Source organism: Phocoena sinus, chromosome 8 (assembly GCF_008692025.1).
Source record: "Phocoena sinus isolate mPhoSin1 chromosome 8, mPhoSin1.pri, whole genome shotgun sequence".
Lineage (NCBI taxonomy): Eukaryota > Metazoa > Chordata > Mammalia > Artiodactyla > Phocoenidae > Phocoena > Phocoena sinus.
The window spans coordinates 95,234,245-95,252,208 of record NC_045770.1 but is presented as its reverse complement, the minus strand read 5'-3'; the positions used below and the strand labels follow the sequence as shown (position 1 = coordinate 95,252,208).

The 17,964-nt window shown below is 57.6% G+C and overlaps 1 protein-coding gene across 12 annotated transcripts in view; it reads right to left on the bottom strand.

The window, feature by feature from the left end:
- Nucleotides 1–630: 630 nt before the first annotated feature.
- Nucleotides 631–17,964, bottom strand: part of TSPAN18 (tetraspanin 18) — a 194,436-nt gene continuing 177,102 nt past the window's right edge. For 7 of the 12 annotated variants that reach the window (XM_032639441.1, XM_032639445.1, XM_032639444.1 and 4 more), the window contains one exon: nt 631–4,898. In XM_032639441.1, the coding sequence (XP_032495332.1) occupies nt 4,521–4,898 (378 nt within the window). In that variant the 3' untranslated portion in view covers nt 631–4,520. The remainder of the gene's footprint in view (nt 4,899–17,964) is intronic. The other 5 variants (XM_032639450.1, XM_032639449.1, XM_032639452.1 and 2 more) reach the window with 1 other exon arrangement.

The following is a 17,964-nucleotide window of genomic DNA, read 5'->3' as shown; positions in this document are numbered from 1 at the left end:
ACAAGGGAGGCTGGGGAGGGGCCCCAGTGCCCAGCCACTAAGCAGGGAAGGTGGCCTTCGGTGCTGGGCAGGGTATGTGACCAAGTGCAAGGTCTCCCCTGGCACCTGGCCTGTTAGCAGGGTCAGGAAGTCTCAGCACAGAGACTTCCTACCCTCCCGCCTCCCCCAGCAGCCCCCAAATTGCCATCTGCACCTATCAGGGGCTGTGGCTGCTGGCCTTTGCCTTCTCGTGCCCCCGAGAACGGCCGCTGGGAGCCTTGCAAATAGCTACCAGCCTGCGTTAATGCTACAGAGCAGAGACGCCTGCTTCCCCTTTCCGGCCCCAGAAGGTGGTCAGCGGGGGCAGATCGGGGCTCCTTGGCCCCTTTCTGGAGAGCCCTTGGGGATTAGGGTCTTACATCTGCCCTCAAACCCGCCTCCCCCAGGTGTTCCTCAACGACCAGCCTTTCTTCTCGGGGGCCCGGAGGAGGTGGTGCCTGATGCCCGGCTCTTCTTACCTTGAAGGCCCCAGATTCTCCTGGGCAGTGGGGACCAGATGGGGCCCTGACGCCTGGGGCGCCCCTGGACTGAAGTCACACAGCTGCCCAATTTGACCCTAAGCCCTGCCCAGCCAGCCTGATTTTTTTTTTCTTTTTTTTTTTTTTGTCAACCACACACCAGCCCTTTGCCTCTGCCAGGAAGTTGAAGCCAATTTTTGGGTGGTCTAGAGACCTGCGCTGGGGTACAAGCTGCACGGCCCCCTGGGTCCTGGGGTTGCCCAGTCGCTAGGGAGTTCATAACATCATTTATGGAGTTGCCAGGGCAGACTGATACAGGGACAATCTGGAAAGACCCAGCCCACAATGGGCCAGGACTGGTGAGGGCAGCAGAGTGAGTGCAAGGGGGAAGGGGAGAAATGGGGGGAGGGGCAAACCAAATCTTTACAGCAGGCACAGAGCTCCGGCCACGTCTCAGAAGGGGGTAGGTGGCAGAGCAGGGGAGCGCTGGGCTCTAGGCCACTGCTCTGTCTCCCAGTGGCTGGAAAGCTGGAGGGGAGGCTGGAAGCTGGCACAGGGCCTTTGAGATAGAATGGGCTCTTCCCAGACCCTGAAGAGGGACAATGAAGAGAGGAGAGCAGGCACCATACTGTCCCTTCCACACCCATCCCTCAACAAGCTTGAGTTTTTGGCAGACATCACTAATCAAGATTACACTGTCCTCCCCCACTGAGCCCAGACCAAGCCTCAGATTCTCCGCACGGCCTCTGGCAGCCACTCCTGATTGATCAGGGTCGAGGCATCTTGTAATAGAGTTGCTAACACTGGTCTAGAATTTGAGACCTGCACATGAGGGGCTGATCTGTGGGTGCTGTGTGGGTGTGAGTGAGTCTGTGGGGAAACCTCTCCCTGCCACATCCTGGAGGAAACACTCAGAAATGTGCTATGGACAGCGAAGGGACAGGAAAACCGTGTCACAGCAGAAATGATGAGGTGCCCTGGGGTTCTTTAGCCTGGAAATAACGGGGCTCAGGGGGACAACGTGTGGCCTTATCGCTTCGGGAAGGAGAGCAAGTGGGATGCCATGGACAGAACCACAGGAAAACAGGAACCTCTTCCGTGTATTGAGCTGATGTTAAAGTCAGAGCGGTCCAAAGAGAAGCCTGTCTTGGGAGGTAGTAAGCTCCCCGTCCTTGGAGGTGTGCGAGAAGAAGGTGGAGAAGTCTTGGCAGGGATCTTGTGGAAGACATCTGAGTGGCAGTTCTGAGTGAGGAGAGGAGAACCAGATGATCTTGGGGGTTCCTTCCAGCGCTGGGGGCCAGGGAATTGGTGGAGTTGGTGGAGGAAAAGTGGGCAGTGTAGAAAACGGGCTGTGTTGTGTGTGCATGTGTGTGTGTTCCTGGGACTTAGAGAAAAGTGTGGGGAGGTGGCAGGGCGACCAGGGAGGGCAGAGTCCAGAATTTTCTTAGCTGTGGAGCCGGGAAGAGGCAATTCCTGACCAGCTTGCCCGCTCTCTTCTGGGGAAACCAGGATGCAGAGGCCAGGGAGGGGTGTGAGCAGTAGGTCTGCTGGGACCAACAGAACCCTGGAAGGAGTGACAGGCAGCCTGGGGATGGCGGAGTTCTTGTTCAGAACTGTCACGCATGTGCTGTGTGACTGTGGATGAGAAACTGCTCCTCTCTGGGCTTTCCAGATGATTTGCTCCAACAGATGGGGAAGCACGGACCCTACTGGCTGGGCCATCCTTGGATCCAGCATCTGCGGCCCACTCTTGGCCCCAGCCTGAGGCAGGGACAACTCCATCCTCGGAGGACCGGGGACTCCACGTAGGCTCCAAGCCCTCAAGGACATGGTGACCAGGTCTCCTCGGCGCCCGCGGGCTTTGCCAACCTTTCTCCACAATTTTCTTTTGCCTCCTTCTTGCCTAAATCCTTATTACTTCCTTGGCACCAGATCCTGAAGCTGTGAGTTGAGGGCGCAGGTCCCGGGCTGCTTGATCTGGCTGCACCAAGGAGGAGGCCTGGTCCTGGTGTTGCTTTGGTCTCTAGTGCAGGCTGCGTCCTGGGTTCAGGTGCCCGGGCCCCCGCGGGGAACCCCATGGCGCCTGTTCCGGAGTCCAGATGGGCTACATCAGTCCATAGTTTTGCCTTCATTTTTTTTGTTAAAAAAATAGCTATTTTCCTCTGCCCCATTTCCTAGCCACCCATCATGGCCTCACCTCCTCCCCCGGGGCCAAGAGGGCAGGGGCGAGGGGGAGGGGAGGGCATTGGGTGCTGGGCAGTGGTGGGTGGGGTGAGTCTTCAATCTTCAGGCCACACCCTCTACTGGATGCCCCGGAAGAGGCACATGGCAAAGACCATGGCAAAAAGCTGCAAAGAAAGTAGGAGTTTGCTTGTCAGGCTGGGCTCACAGCCCTCCAGGGGGCTGACCCTCCCCAACGAGAAGGGGCTGTCTGCTCTGGGACAGGAAGGGGCTCCCCCATCACTCCTAGAACACTCCTGCTGCTGGCGCTCCTGACACTGCCCTGGGGGCAAGCCCCTCTTGCCAGTCACTGGTCCCCTTCATGCCGTGTAGTCATGAAAAGAAGGGGGCCTTGGACGTGGGTTCAAATCCAGCTCCCTTATTTGCCAGCAGCAAACTTGGGCCAATACTCAGTTCCCTTCTCTGGGCCTGAGTATGTATCAAGAGTCTACCATGTGCCGGGCACGGTTCTAAGTGCTGTCTCAGAAACGTTTTCACAGACCAGGAAGTGAGACACAGGGAGGTCAGGTAACCCACCTAAGGTCACACAGCTACAAATGGAGGATCCAGGATTGGAGTCTAGGTGTTCTGACTCCAGAGACCATGCTCCTAGCCCCCGCACTCGCCTCCTTCCAACTCACGGGAAGGAGGCGAGATTGAAGTCTAAGGCAATTAACGATGTAATGAGGCCTGTTATATAGTAGATGCTTAATTAGAAGTTACCAGGATTGTTACTAATAGACAAGGAAGATGCAGCCCTTCTCCAAGCTAGGAGCACAATCACTGAACACCTGTCTAAGGGCCCTGGGGTAGTGGGGTGTGTAGAGACCCTGACTCAGAGATGCCCATTTCTTCAGACTGGCTGATGCCCCTGGGCCAGAGCTCTTGCAAAAGGTCCCCAAATCATTCTGCCTGGCACAGAGGCCACAGCTGGGCTTGCAGGCTGGGTGTGAGGGCAGCAGGTCAGGAACACAGGCATTGCTTAGCGAGCCCCTATTACACGCCAGGCACGTAGTCCCCGGCACCTGTAAGCCCCACCGTGCCCTAGGAGCAGGCTTTTAGCACCATGTTGCAGATAAGGAAACTGTGGCTCGGGCATCCTGTGCGTGGGGCAAGGCAGAGCTGGAAGGTGAACTCTAGAAGCCCATGTTCTTCCTGCAGGGGACCCACGCCTGCGTTTTCCCAGGGGGTCTGGTACTGATTTGTGTTTCTTGTTCATTGTTTCCTCCTAGGAGAGGACTCGTTCACCTGGAACAGCGTTGGCATACAGTAGGGGCTCAATCTTTGCTTGAAGAACGAATGAATGAGTGACCCCTCCCTCTCCCCATCCTCAATAGTCTCCACAAAACTGCCCTAAGCAGGGCTGTAGGACACAGTAAGAAGCTGAGCAAGACCAGACCATGTTAATGGTGCCAGGTGGGAGGGGCAAGGCTGAGGATAGGGCGGCCTGATTTCACTTCCTGACTGGCCGAAGACTGGCAGCCCCTTTCTTGAGATGGGCGGGCCTGGGCAAAGCCCTCCGTCCAACCTCCCAGGGCAGCGGGTTTGAGATCCGGGAGAGGGTGGTAGGAGGAAGGGAAGGGGGCAGCTCTGCCCTTTGGCCAAAGCGCCACCTAGTGGTGGCTCCAAGAGTCTGCGGCTGCCTTCCGTTTGAGGGGGCTCAGGGCCCTTCTGTCTTCACCTCTGGGGCTCAACGTGCGCTTGTGAGGTCCTCAAGGCCCCGCAGGCCCTGAACACCCCACAGAGAATGGGCCTGATCTAGAAGCACCCTGAAATCAGCTGCGTTGATCCTTCAGTCAGAGTTCACTCCGGACCGTGGGTAGGGGTGAGGGCAGCGACTCTCAGGGCCTGTCCATGCCCACTGCCCACAGACTTGCTCAGATGTGTCCAGAGTCCCAGGGTGACTCGCAGGCAGCAGATAGGCACGGCTGGGCTTACCTGCCCATCGTCCCTGCAGTGGGGACCCACTGGGTCCCGGGTTAAGGACCTGGAGACGGAGGCAGGCTGGGGGCGCAGGCCATGGGGGATCTGCCTGAGACCCTGTGTAGGCGTCTGTCTTGCTTCTGAGGAGCTACAGAAGCGGGGGCCTTTACTTACCTCGATGGCCAGCACCCCTATGGCGAGGGCTCCGGCCAGGTAGACGTAAGTTTCGAAGGCATTGAGGATCACCGTGTAACAGCCCTGGGAGGGAAGGACCAGAGGTAAAGCCATAGCCAGGAAGGAGGGACAGAGGTCAAGGGTCAGCCTCAGGACAGGGGTGTGAAGCCTGGGAACTGGCATGTGGCCCCAAAGCTCAGGCAGCAGCAGGCCGACCCTGTCACACCGCTGCTGGGACAGTTTGGAGGGGAGGAGCCGGGGCGGCAGGAGGCCCATAAGCTCAGCCACTCAGCAGCATACACCAGAGACCCTCCTGGCCCTGCAGCCCCTAAGGCGGGGCTGAAAACCGCCAGACTGACTGCTGCCGAATCAGCCACAGACCCGTCCTTCTTTTCTGATTGGAATATTGGGAAATTTCCCATAAATATCTGGGCTCCTTGCTTCTCTCATAAAATCAGAAGATCCAGCGAGGTAAGCCATCATTTCTTTCTGTGTGGCAGTACCTGGGGACAGGTGCTCCCTGGGGAACCACAGTCGCCACCATCCCCTATTGTCCCACACCCACCCTCTCTACTCCTTCCCATTACCAGCCTGGCAGCTGGATTTTGGTTTGTAGCCTCTGCCCTAAGGAAACACAGCCCATTCTTCAAGACCCAGCACATATCTCACCTCCTCCAGGCAGCCTTCCAGGATCAGCCCAGCTCTCACAGGGCCCCTTCTAAATGGATTGAATTCCTGTGCTATTACTGCTTTCTCAAGCAGTCCTCAGGATGTACAGACTGAGATAGAGATGGAGCCAGTAAGACAGAAAGAAAGAGAGGGATGGCATGCGAGCAAAGCCAGGAGCTGCCAGCACGTGACCTCAGCCCCATCTGACCCTGGGTGCCTCACGTCTTGGTCATCTTCGTGTCCATGCTCCTTCCCCCGGCACCATGCTGACCAGAGACTGATGCACGGTAGTTGCCCTGAATGAAATGTATTTTTAAAGGGGGAGAATTTTCTTTCATTTATGAGAAGCTGTATATTCTTTGGGCCCAGCCAGAGGACTTGCAAGGGAAAGAGCCCCCGGGTGTGGGCGGGGATCATGCCTGGTCCCCGCTGGGTGACTCTGGCTGTTTCTGAGCTCTGTTGAGATTCTTGGGTGATTCTTGGGTGTTCACGCCCATTGTCAATCACCCAGAAGCGCCGCCTCATTGGCCGGAAGTGGAAATGACGCCCCATGAGGCTGTGCCCAGGCAGGTGGACGGCAGGATGTGATCTGGGCAGAGTGGCCAGGTGGATAGCATGAGACCCTCCTGCTGGAGGCTGATGGGGGCTGGGCAGGGAAGGCTCCCACAGGCCCCCCTTTGAACACTCAGCAGCAAATAGGATGTACCCAGATAAACAGACCCCTCCAGCACGATGTCCTGGATCCACAGTGCTCTTGGGGCTGACGGTGTGTCAGAATCATCTGGGAGGTGGTTAACAATGCAGATGTCAAGGCCTCACCCCCAAGACTCTGGATCAGGGGGTCTGGTGTGGAGCCCAGGAAGCTACGTCGTGAGCAGATGCCCCAGGTGATTTCTAATACCTTTGCCATGGCCGGGCTTTGAGACACCACAGTCCTGGCAAGGACAGCAAGGAAAGAAGGTCTTAGCTGAACTCGGGCCTTGTCTCAGCAGTGTCACTGGGAGCCCAGCTAAGGGCTGTGTGATCGGAGCCCTAAGGGCGCCCTCCCACAGGCCAGCTGGTCAGGAACCCAGAGTGGCTGGAGGCAACTTCAGAGCTGGCAGGGAAGCCCCATCTGCCTGGCCAGGCCAGGGCCATCCTGGATCCGCCTGCAGAGCCGTGTCAGGGCAGAACTCAAACTGCCAACCCCCTTGGTCTGTTTAACTCTTTTTAAAGCATCAGAACCCCAACACGTAGAGCCATGGCAGCAGGAAGCTGGCCTGCTCTGGAGGGAAGGGAAGGGAGACAGGGAGGAGCCTGGGAGGGATGCTTCCGGCCTCCCGTCATCCCCTCTGGCTGGCACCTGCCTCCCGGGGCCGACGACAGCACCCACTGCTGCACACCAGCCCTCTACCCCGACACTGGCTTTGTCGTGCAGTCTGGGGTCCTTCCAGACGAGAAGCACCAATGACCCGGGGAGAAGTGGTGGTTACACCAGCCGCTTGCTTACTGGGCACACTGATAGGCACCCCTCGTTTTACTGCATTTCATGGATATCGTGTTTTTTTAGAAATTGGAGGCTTGTGGCAACCCTGCGTTAAGCACGTTGTTGGTGCCATTTTTCCAACAGCATTTGCTCACTTCGTGTCTCTGTGTCGCATTTTGGTAATTCTCGCAGTATTTCAAACTTTTTCATTATTATTAGATGTGTTACAGGAATCTGTGATCTTTGACGTTACTACTACCTCTCGCTGATGGCTCAGATGATGGTGAGCATTATTTTTTTAGCAATAAAGCATTTTAAAATGATGGTATGCACACTGTCTTTTTAGGCAGAAGGCTATTGCACACTTAATAAAGTGTAGTATAAACATAACTTTTATAGGCGCTGGGAAACCAAAACATTCGTGTCCCTCTCTTTAGCACGGTGGTCTGGAATGGAACCCACAGTATCTCTGAGGTGGGCCTCACTTGCCCCATCCGGAAACGGGGGCTACGTAGGCTAACTACTTCAGAGGGTTGTGTGAGGATAACATGAGATGCTGCTGACAGAGCACGCTGAACAGGGTGGGCAGGGAGCCAGCCCCCGGTCCCGTCAGGACCATGCCGTCTCTCTCTGTGCCCCCAGGTGGTGGGAAATGTGTGAGTGCAGAGCTGGGTGTGTGGCTTTACCCTCTATGGCCCTGGGGATCCGTGCACCACACACACACACACACACACACACACACACACACACGCCCTGGGGATCCATGCACGACACACACACACACACACACACACACGCCCTGGGAATCCGTGCACGAGTCTCTCTCACACACACACACACACACACACACACGCCCTGGGGATCCGTGCACCACACACACACACACGCCCTGGGGATCCGTGCACGAGACACACACACACACGCCCTGGGGATCCATGCACGACACACACACACACACACACACACACACGCCCTGGGGATCCGTGCACGACACACACACACACACACACACACACGCCCTGGGGATCCGTGCACCACACACACACACACGCCCTGGGGATCCGTGCACGAGTCACACACACACACACACACACGCCCTGGGGATCCATGCACGACACACACACACACACACACACACACACGCCCTGGGGATCCGTGCACCACACACACACACACGCCCTGGGGATCCGTGCACGAGACACACACACACACACGCCCTGGGAATCCGTGCACGAGACACACACACACACACACACACACACGCCCTGGGGATCCATGCACGACACACACACACACACACGCCCTGGGGATCCGTGCACGACACACACACACACACACACACACACACGCCCTGGGGATCCATGCATGAGACACACACACACACACACACACACACACACGCCCTGGGGATCCGTGCACGAGACACACACACACATACACACACACACACGCCCTGGGAATCCGTGCACGAGACACACACACACACACACGCCCTGGGGATCCGTGCACCACACACACACACACACACACACATGCCCTGGGAATCCGTGCACGTCTCACACACACACACACACACACACACACACCCTGGGGATCCGTGCACGAGTCTCTCTCACACACACATACACACACACACGCCCTGGGAATCCGTGCATGAGACACACACACACATACACACACACACACGCCCTGGGGATCCGTGCACGAGACACACACACACACACACACACGCCCTGGGGATCCATGCATGAGACACACACACACACACACACACGCCCTGAGGATCCGTGCACGAGTCTCTCTCACACACACACACACACACGCCCTGGGGATCCGTGCACCACACACACACACACACACACACACACGCCCTGGGGATCCGTGCACGAGTCTCACACACACACACACACACACGCCCTGGGGATCCATGCACGACACACACACACACACACACACGCCCTGGGGATCCGTGCACCACACACACACACGCCCTGGGGATCCGTGCACGAGTCACACACACACACACACGCCCTGGGGATCCGTGCACGAGACACACACACACACACACACACACACGCCCTGGGGATCCGTGCACGAGTCTCTCTCACACACACATACACACACGCCCTGGGGATCCGTGCACCACACACACACACACGCCCTGGGGATCCGTGCATGAGTCACACACACACACACACACACACACGCCCTGGGGATCCGTGCACGAGTCTCTCTCACACACACATACACACACGCCCTGGGGATCCGTGCACCACACACACACACACACGCCCTGGGGATCCGTGCACCACACACACACACACACACACACACGCCCTGGGGATCCGTGCACGAGACACACACACACACGCCCTGGGGATCCGTGCACGAGACACACACACACACACACACACACGCCCTGGGAATCCGTGCATGAGACACACACACACATACACACACACACACGCCCTGGGGATCCATGCATGAGACACACACACATACACACACACACACGCCCTGGGGATCCGTGCACGAGACACACACACACACACACACACGCCCTGGGGATCCATGCATGAGACACACACACACACACACACGCCCTGGGGATACGTGCACGAGTCTCTCTTACACACACATACACACACACACGCCCTGGGGATCCGTGCACAACACACACACACAAACACACACGCCCTGGGGATCCGTGCACGAGTCTCACACACACACACACACACGCCCTGGGGATCCGTGCACGAGACACACACACACACACGCCCTGGGGATCCGTGCACGAGACACACACACACACACACACACACGCCCTGGGAATCCGTGCATGAGACACACACACACATACACACACACACACGCCCTGGGGATCCATGCATGAGACACACACACACATACACACACACACACGCCCTGGGGATCCGTGCACGAGACACACACACACACATGCCCTGGGGATCCATGCACGAGACACACACACACACACACACACACACGCCCTGGGGATCCATGCATGACACACACACACACACACAAACACACGCCCTGGGGATCCATGCACGACAAACACACACACACACACACACACACCCTGGGGATCCATGCATGACACACACACACACACACACACACGCCCTGGGGATCCGTGCACGACACACACACACACACACACACACACGCCCTGGGGATCCGTGCACGAGTCTCTCTCACACACACACACACACACACGCCCTGGGGATCCGTGCACCACACACACACACGCCCTGGGGATCCGTGCACGACACACACACACACACACACACACACACGCCCTGGGGATCCGTGCACGAGACACACACACACACACACACGCCCTGGGGATCCATGCACGACACACACACACACACACACACACACACGCCCTGGGGATCCGTGCACCACACACACACACGCCCTGGGGATCCGTGCACGAGTCTCTCTCTCACACACACACACACACACGCCCTGGGGATCCGTGCACCACACACACACACGCCCTGGGGATCCGTGCACGAGACACACACACACACACACACACACACACACGCCCTGGGGATCCGTGCACCACACACACACACACACACACACACACACGCCCTGGGGATCCATGCACCACACACACACACACACACACACACACGCCCTGGGGATCCGTGCACCACACACACACACACACACACACGCCCTGGGGATCCGTGCACCACACACACACACACGCCCTGGGGATCCGTGCACGAGTCTCTCTCACACACACATACTCACACACACGCCCTGGGGATCCGTGCACGAGACACACACACACACACACACGCCCTGGGGATCCATGCACGACACACACACACACACACACGCCCTGGGGATCCGTGCACCACACACACACACACACACACACACACGCCCTGGGGATCCGTGCACGAGTCTCACACACACACACACACACACACACGCCCTGGGGATCCGTGCACGAGTCTCTCTCACACACACACACACACACGCCCTGGGGATCCGTGCACAAGACACACACACACACACACGCCCTGGGGATCCATGCATGAGACACACACACACACACACACACACGCCCTGGGGATCCGTGCACCACACACACACACACACACCCTGGGGATCCGTGCATGAGTCACACACACACACACACACACACACACGCCCTGGGGATCCGTGCACGAGTCACACACACACACACACACGCCCTGGGGATCCATGCACGACACACACACACACACACACACACGCCCTGGGGAACCGTGCACCACACACACACACACGCCCTGGGGATCCATGCACGAGACACACACACACACACACACACGCCCTGGGGATCCGTGCACGAGTCACACACACACACACACACACACCCCCTGGGGATCCGTGCACGAGGCACACACACACACACGCCCTGGGGATCCATGCACCACACACACACACACACACACACACGCCCTGGGGATCCATGCATGACACACACACACACACACACACACGCCCTGGGGATCCATGCACGACACACACACACACACACACACACACACACACACACCCTGGGGATCCATGCATGACACACACACACACACACACACACGCCCTGGGGATCCGTGCACGACACACACACACACACACACACACACACGCCCTGGGGATCCGTGCACGAGTCTCTCTCACACACACACACACACGCCCTGGGGATCCGTGCACGAGACACACACACACACACACACACGCCCTGGGGATCCATGCACGACACACACACACACACACACACACACACGCCCTGGGGATCCGTGCACCACACACACACACGCCCTGGGGATCCGTGCACGAGTCTCTCTCTCACACACACACACACACACGCCCTGGGGATCCATGCATGACACACACACACACACACACACACACACACGCCCTGGGGATCCGTGCACGAGTCTCTCTCACACACACACACACACACGCCCTGGGGATCCGTGCACGAGACACACACACACACACACACGCCCTGGGGATCCATGCACGACACACACACACACACACACACACACACGCCCTGGGGATCCGTGCACCACACACACACACGCCCTGGGGATCCGTGCACGAGTCTCTCTCTCACACACACACACACACACGCCCTGGGGATCCATGCACGACACACACACACACACACACACGCCCTGGGGATCCGTGCACGAGACACACACACACACACACACGCCCTGGGGATCCGTGCACGAGTCACACACACACACACACACGCCCTGGGGATCCGTGCACCACACACACACACGCCCTGGGGATCCGTGCACGAGTCTCTCTCACACACACATACACACACACACGCCCTGGGGATCCATGCACGACACACACACACACACACACACGCCCTGGGGATCCATGCATGAGACACACACACACACACACACGCCCTGGGGATCCGTGCACCACACACACACACACACACACACACGCCCTGGGGATCCGTGCACGAGTCTCACACACACACACACACACACACACGCCCTGGGGATCCGTGCACGAGTCTCTCTCACACACACACACACACACGCCCTGGGGATCCGTGCACAAGACACACACACACACACACGCCCTGGGGATCCATGCATGAGACACACACACACACACACACACACGCCCTGGGGATCCGTGCACCACACACACACACACACACCCTGGGGATCCGTGCATGAGTCACACACACACACACACACACACACGCCCTGGGGATCCGTGCACGAGTCACACACACACACACACACGCCCTGGGGATCCATGCACGACACACACACACACACACACACACGCCCTGGGGAACCGTGCACCACACACACACACACGCCCTGGGGATCCATGCACGAGACACACACACACACACACACACGCCCTGGGGATCCGTGCACGAGTCACACACACACACACACACACACCCCCTGGGGATCCGTGCACGAGGCACACACACACACACGCCCTGGGGATCCATGCACCACACACACACACACACACACACACGCCCTGGGGATCCATGCATGACACACACACACACACACACACGCCCTGGGGATCCGTGCACGAGACACACACACACACATGCCCTGGGGATCCATGCACGAGACACACACACACACACACACACACGCCCTGGGGATCCATGCATGACACACACACACACACACAAACACACGCCCTGGGGATCCATGCACGACACACACACACACACACACACACACACACCCTGGGGATCCATGCATGACACACACACACACACACACACACACACGCCCTGGGGATCCGTGCACGACACACACACACACACACACACACGCCCTGGGGATCCGTGCACGAGTCTCTCTCACACACACACACACACACGCCCTGTGGATCCGTGCACGAGACACACACACACACACACACACGCCCTGGGGATCCATGCACGACACACACACACACACACACACACACACGCCCTGGGGATCCGTGCACCACACACACACACGCCCTGGGGATCCGTGCACGAGTCTCTCTCTCACACACACACACACACACGCCCTGGGGATCCATGCACGACACACACACACACACACACACGCCCTGGGGATCCGTGCACGAGACACACACACACACACACACGCCCTGGGGATCCGTGCACGAGTCACACACACACACACACACACGCCCTGGGGATCCGTGCACCACACACACACACACACACACACGCCCTGGGGATCCGTGCACCACACACACACACACGCCCTGGGGATCCGTGCACGAGTCTCTCTCACACACACACACACACACGCCCTGGGGATCCATGCACGACACACACACACACACACACACGCCCTGGGGATCCATGCATGAGACACACACACACACACACACGCCCTGGGGATCCGTGCACGAGTCACACACACACACACACACACGCCCTGGGGATCCATGCATGAGACACACACACACACACACACACACACACACGCCCTGGGGATCCATGCATGACACACACACACACACACACGCCCTGGGAATCCGTGCACGAGACACACACACACACACACGCCCTGGGAATCCGTGCACGACACACACACACACACACACACACGCCCTGGGGATCCGTGCACCACACACACACACGCCCTGGGGATCCGTGCACGAGACACACACACACACACACGCCCTGGGGATCCATGCACGACACACACACACACACACACACACGCCCTGGGGATCCGTGCACCACACACACACACACACGCCCTGGGGATCCGTGCACCACACACACACACACACGCCCTGGGGATCCGTGCACGACACACACACACATACACACACACACACATACACACACACACGCCCTGGGGATCCATGCATGAGACACACACACACATACACACACACACACGCCCTGGGGATCCGTGCACGAGACACACACACACACACACGCCCTGGGGATCCGTGCACGAGTCACACACACACACACACGCCCTGGGGATCCGTGCACCACACACACACACACACGCCCTGGGGATCCGTGCACCACACACACACACACGCCCTGGGGATCCATGCACGACACACACACACACACACACACGCCCTGGGGATCCATGCATGAGACACACACACACACACACGCCCTGGGGATCCGTGCACGAGTCTCACACACACACACACACACACGCCCTGGGAATCCGTGCACGAGACACACACACACACACACACCTATACCACAAGGGGACAGGTGGAGCAGTAAATCCCTTCCTGAACTTGAAGTTGATTTTATGTGCCTCACCCGGGCCGGTGGGTGGGAGTTGTCCCCAGAGGGAAGATGTCCCTGCACCCCTCATCTGCTGTGGATGAGGTACCTGGGGCCTTAACTGCTCATCTGCCCTCTGTTGGGCTGTGGCACCAAAGACCCTTTGGGTCCCCGGGCTGAATCGAGCAGACCAGTTGGCTGATGGAGGCCCTGGTACTGAGACGCCCTCGGAGGGAGCAGTGAGGGCAGGGGGTGAATGGAAGATGCCGCCAACACTCAGCGAGTGTCCGCCCTGGCCAGAGCTCTGCTGTGGCCTCATGTGCTTGTTACGACTTAGTCCCCATTCCAGCCCCTCAGGGAAGAGGAAAGAAGGGAGAGAGCAGCTGACTACTTGCTCAAGGTCACACCCAAGGAGGCAGGAAACGTATTTACACTGAGGGAACTCCAAGCTCCCAGGAGCTGCATCAGGAAGCCTCGGTTCTCGCTCACCCAGGCGGGGTCCCTGGCTCAGGGCCCGGAGCTGCCTACAGCCCGGGTATCACCTCTTCCTCACCCGCAGGATGGATGCCCACCCCTTATCCTGACCCTGCCCAGCGAGACGCTGCAGGGGACCATCTCTCCCCAGGCTGCCACCACAGACTGCGAGTCCCCTAGCTGTGCCGCCGTTGCCAGCACCCGTCCTCTGTCTCTGCAGAGAGAGAACATCCCCCACCCCTGGCTCCCGACCAGTCGCCACACCCCCCACAACCTAATCTGACAGAGGGCAGCTAGGCCAGAGGTGCCAGCACGAAGGCCACCCACATTTACACGTCCAGCATGGACCTTCCCCCGAGCCCTCTAAGTCCAACTGTCCGCTGGCTACCACTGCTTGGAGGTCCCAAAGGCACCTCACACTCAGCTTGCCTCAGACCAGATCTTCCCCCAAAGCAGGACCTATGGAGTCCCCCTCACCACTGCCTCATCCTGCCTTCCCCAAAGTCGGCCTACCACCACGTTACCTCCTGATTCATTTCTCAGATCCGTACACCTCTCTGCATCTCCACTGCCACCATCCTGGTCTAACCCAGCATTGTTTCTCACTGGGACCAGTGTAAAAATCCATCCTGTTCACTCAGGTCCATCTCTAACCCCTGGCCACTGAGCAGCCAGGGTGCCAACATAGCCACAACCCCACATAGAACTCGACATGGGCTTCTTTGCTTTTCTAGCACCTTTGCCATGGGCCCGTCAGCACTGCATGGTCTGGCCCTGCTGATACCCTCGCTTTGAACTAGTCTTGCCTCATTCACTGTGCTCCAGCCATACTGGCCTTCCCTTGGTCCCTGGAACACACCATGCTCCCTCCTACCCCAGGGCCTTTGAACAGGCTGCGCTCACTCTCTGGCTGGAGTGCTCTTCCCTCGTCAGGAGGATGAGAGTGTAGTACTTTATGTCTAGAGGAGACACAGCAGCATCCATAGTCACAACCCACCAGGAAGTGGGTGGGGAGCACTGAGGATAAAGCAGAGAAACAGCGATGCTGTGGGGAGAGAACACTTAAGACCACCCTGAGAAGTGGGAAAAATGGATGCTTTCCTCTTGGTGGTCACCATACTGGCCTGGAGTCAATGTCTAGCAAGATCACCATCTCCTGGTACACTCCCTGATGTTTTTTTTCCAGCAGGGGAATACATTCTTTAATTGCCTGGGTGACTATTTTGACCTAGGGAAGGCTGAGGAATGAGCAGGAGAAGCTGCCATGGTGGATTCAACTCATACCAATGGAGGAGCCCGGTTATTCATCATGGATCACCTTTGGGGATTTCCTTACTTCTCTTCATTGGCACTCAGTGATAAACAGGGCCGGTGGACTAACTCAACACCCATAGATGAGTACACTCTGCCTTAGCTCCTGACAGCCATATGACTGAGTCCTGGCCAGTGAGACCAAAGCAGAAGTCTGACGGGGGTTTCTGGGAAAGAAGCTGATGCCACCTTCTTCCTGTCTTCAACATGGGTGGGATGTCTGGAGCCATGGCAGCCATTTTGCCACCATGAAGCACTAAGCACAAAGAAAGGCCACAAGGATCACAGAGACTAGGCCTTGCTGGACATGATGGAGCCACTGATAAACATGAGGAGCCACTGTCTTCCAGAATTCTTGCCATTTGTATCAACCCTTTTAGTTTAGATTTTCAGTTACTTGGAATCAAACATGTTCACTGACTCAGAACTGCGATGAGGATGTGAGGCAAATTCAGAAATGCATCCTGGGCTTCAGGGAAGTGGGCTTTGGAGAAAAATCAAATAGAAATAGTCCCTCAGCAGAAGCTTTTAAAAGGGAAGAATGCTCAGGAGGGATGCTGGTGTCTCAGGAAAGGAATCCCAGGAGTCAATCTCTGGGAATCCTCATGAGAAACAGGGGAAGAGTCATCGTAAAGAACTAATGTAGCCGCACAGGGACCTCTCTGATGAACTTCAATTTCAAAGCCACACCCAGGAGATGGAAGGAGGCATCATAATGGCGGATGAATCCAGAAATGGGAAGCATGTCAGGATGAAGCCCTAACAGAACAGGGCCCATGGGAAGCCTCCCTGAACAATTCACAAGTGGCCTTAGGATAGAAGCTTGGCTGTGGGCAGCAGGCAGTCCTAATGGTAGAAGTTTGTTTGTCTTTATCAACCCCCAGCTGTGCTGGCTGCTCTGCTTCACGGAGTTGTCAGTGTCCCAGGCGCCTTGATGCTCTGACGTTCTAGGGGGCCACCCTCCTCTGCAAGGTTTGAGGTGGCTGTCACCATGGCTGTCACCAAGATGGCTGTCACCACCAGCCAGGGGTTGGGCGGGGGGGAGAAGGAGGGGCAGGCACAGTGCTTGCTCTTAAGGACGTGACTCCATTGTACAGCTCGCCTCTGCTCACCTCCCTTCAGCTAGAACTGGGTCATATGGCTTAGCTGCAAGGGAGGCTGGAAAGGGGGGCTTTACCTGGTGGTCATGGGGTCTCTAAACCTCCTCTTTCCAAGGAGGAAAAATGAACCGAGCACGGCAGCCAGCAGTCTCTGCCACTGTGTCGGGAATCTGAGGTCCGGAGCGTGTGTCTTGGCCAAGGTGACACAGCTGCTAACAGCCCAGGTCCGCCTGACATCACAGCCTGAAACATCCCCCCACGCCCGGCAGCCTCTCCTCACGGCTGAGACCTAACTCCTGGGGCGCTGCCCCTGCCCCCAGC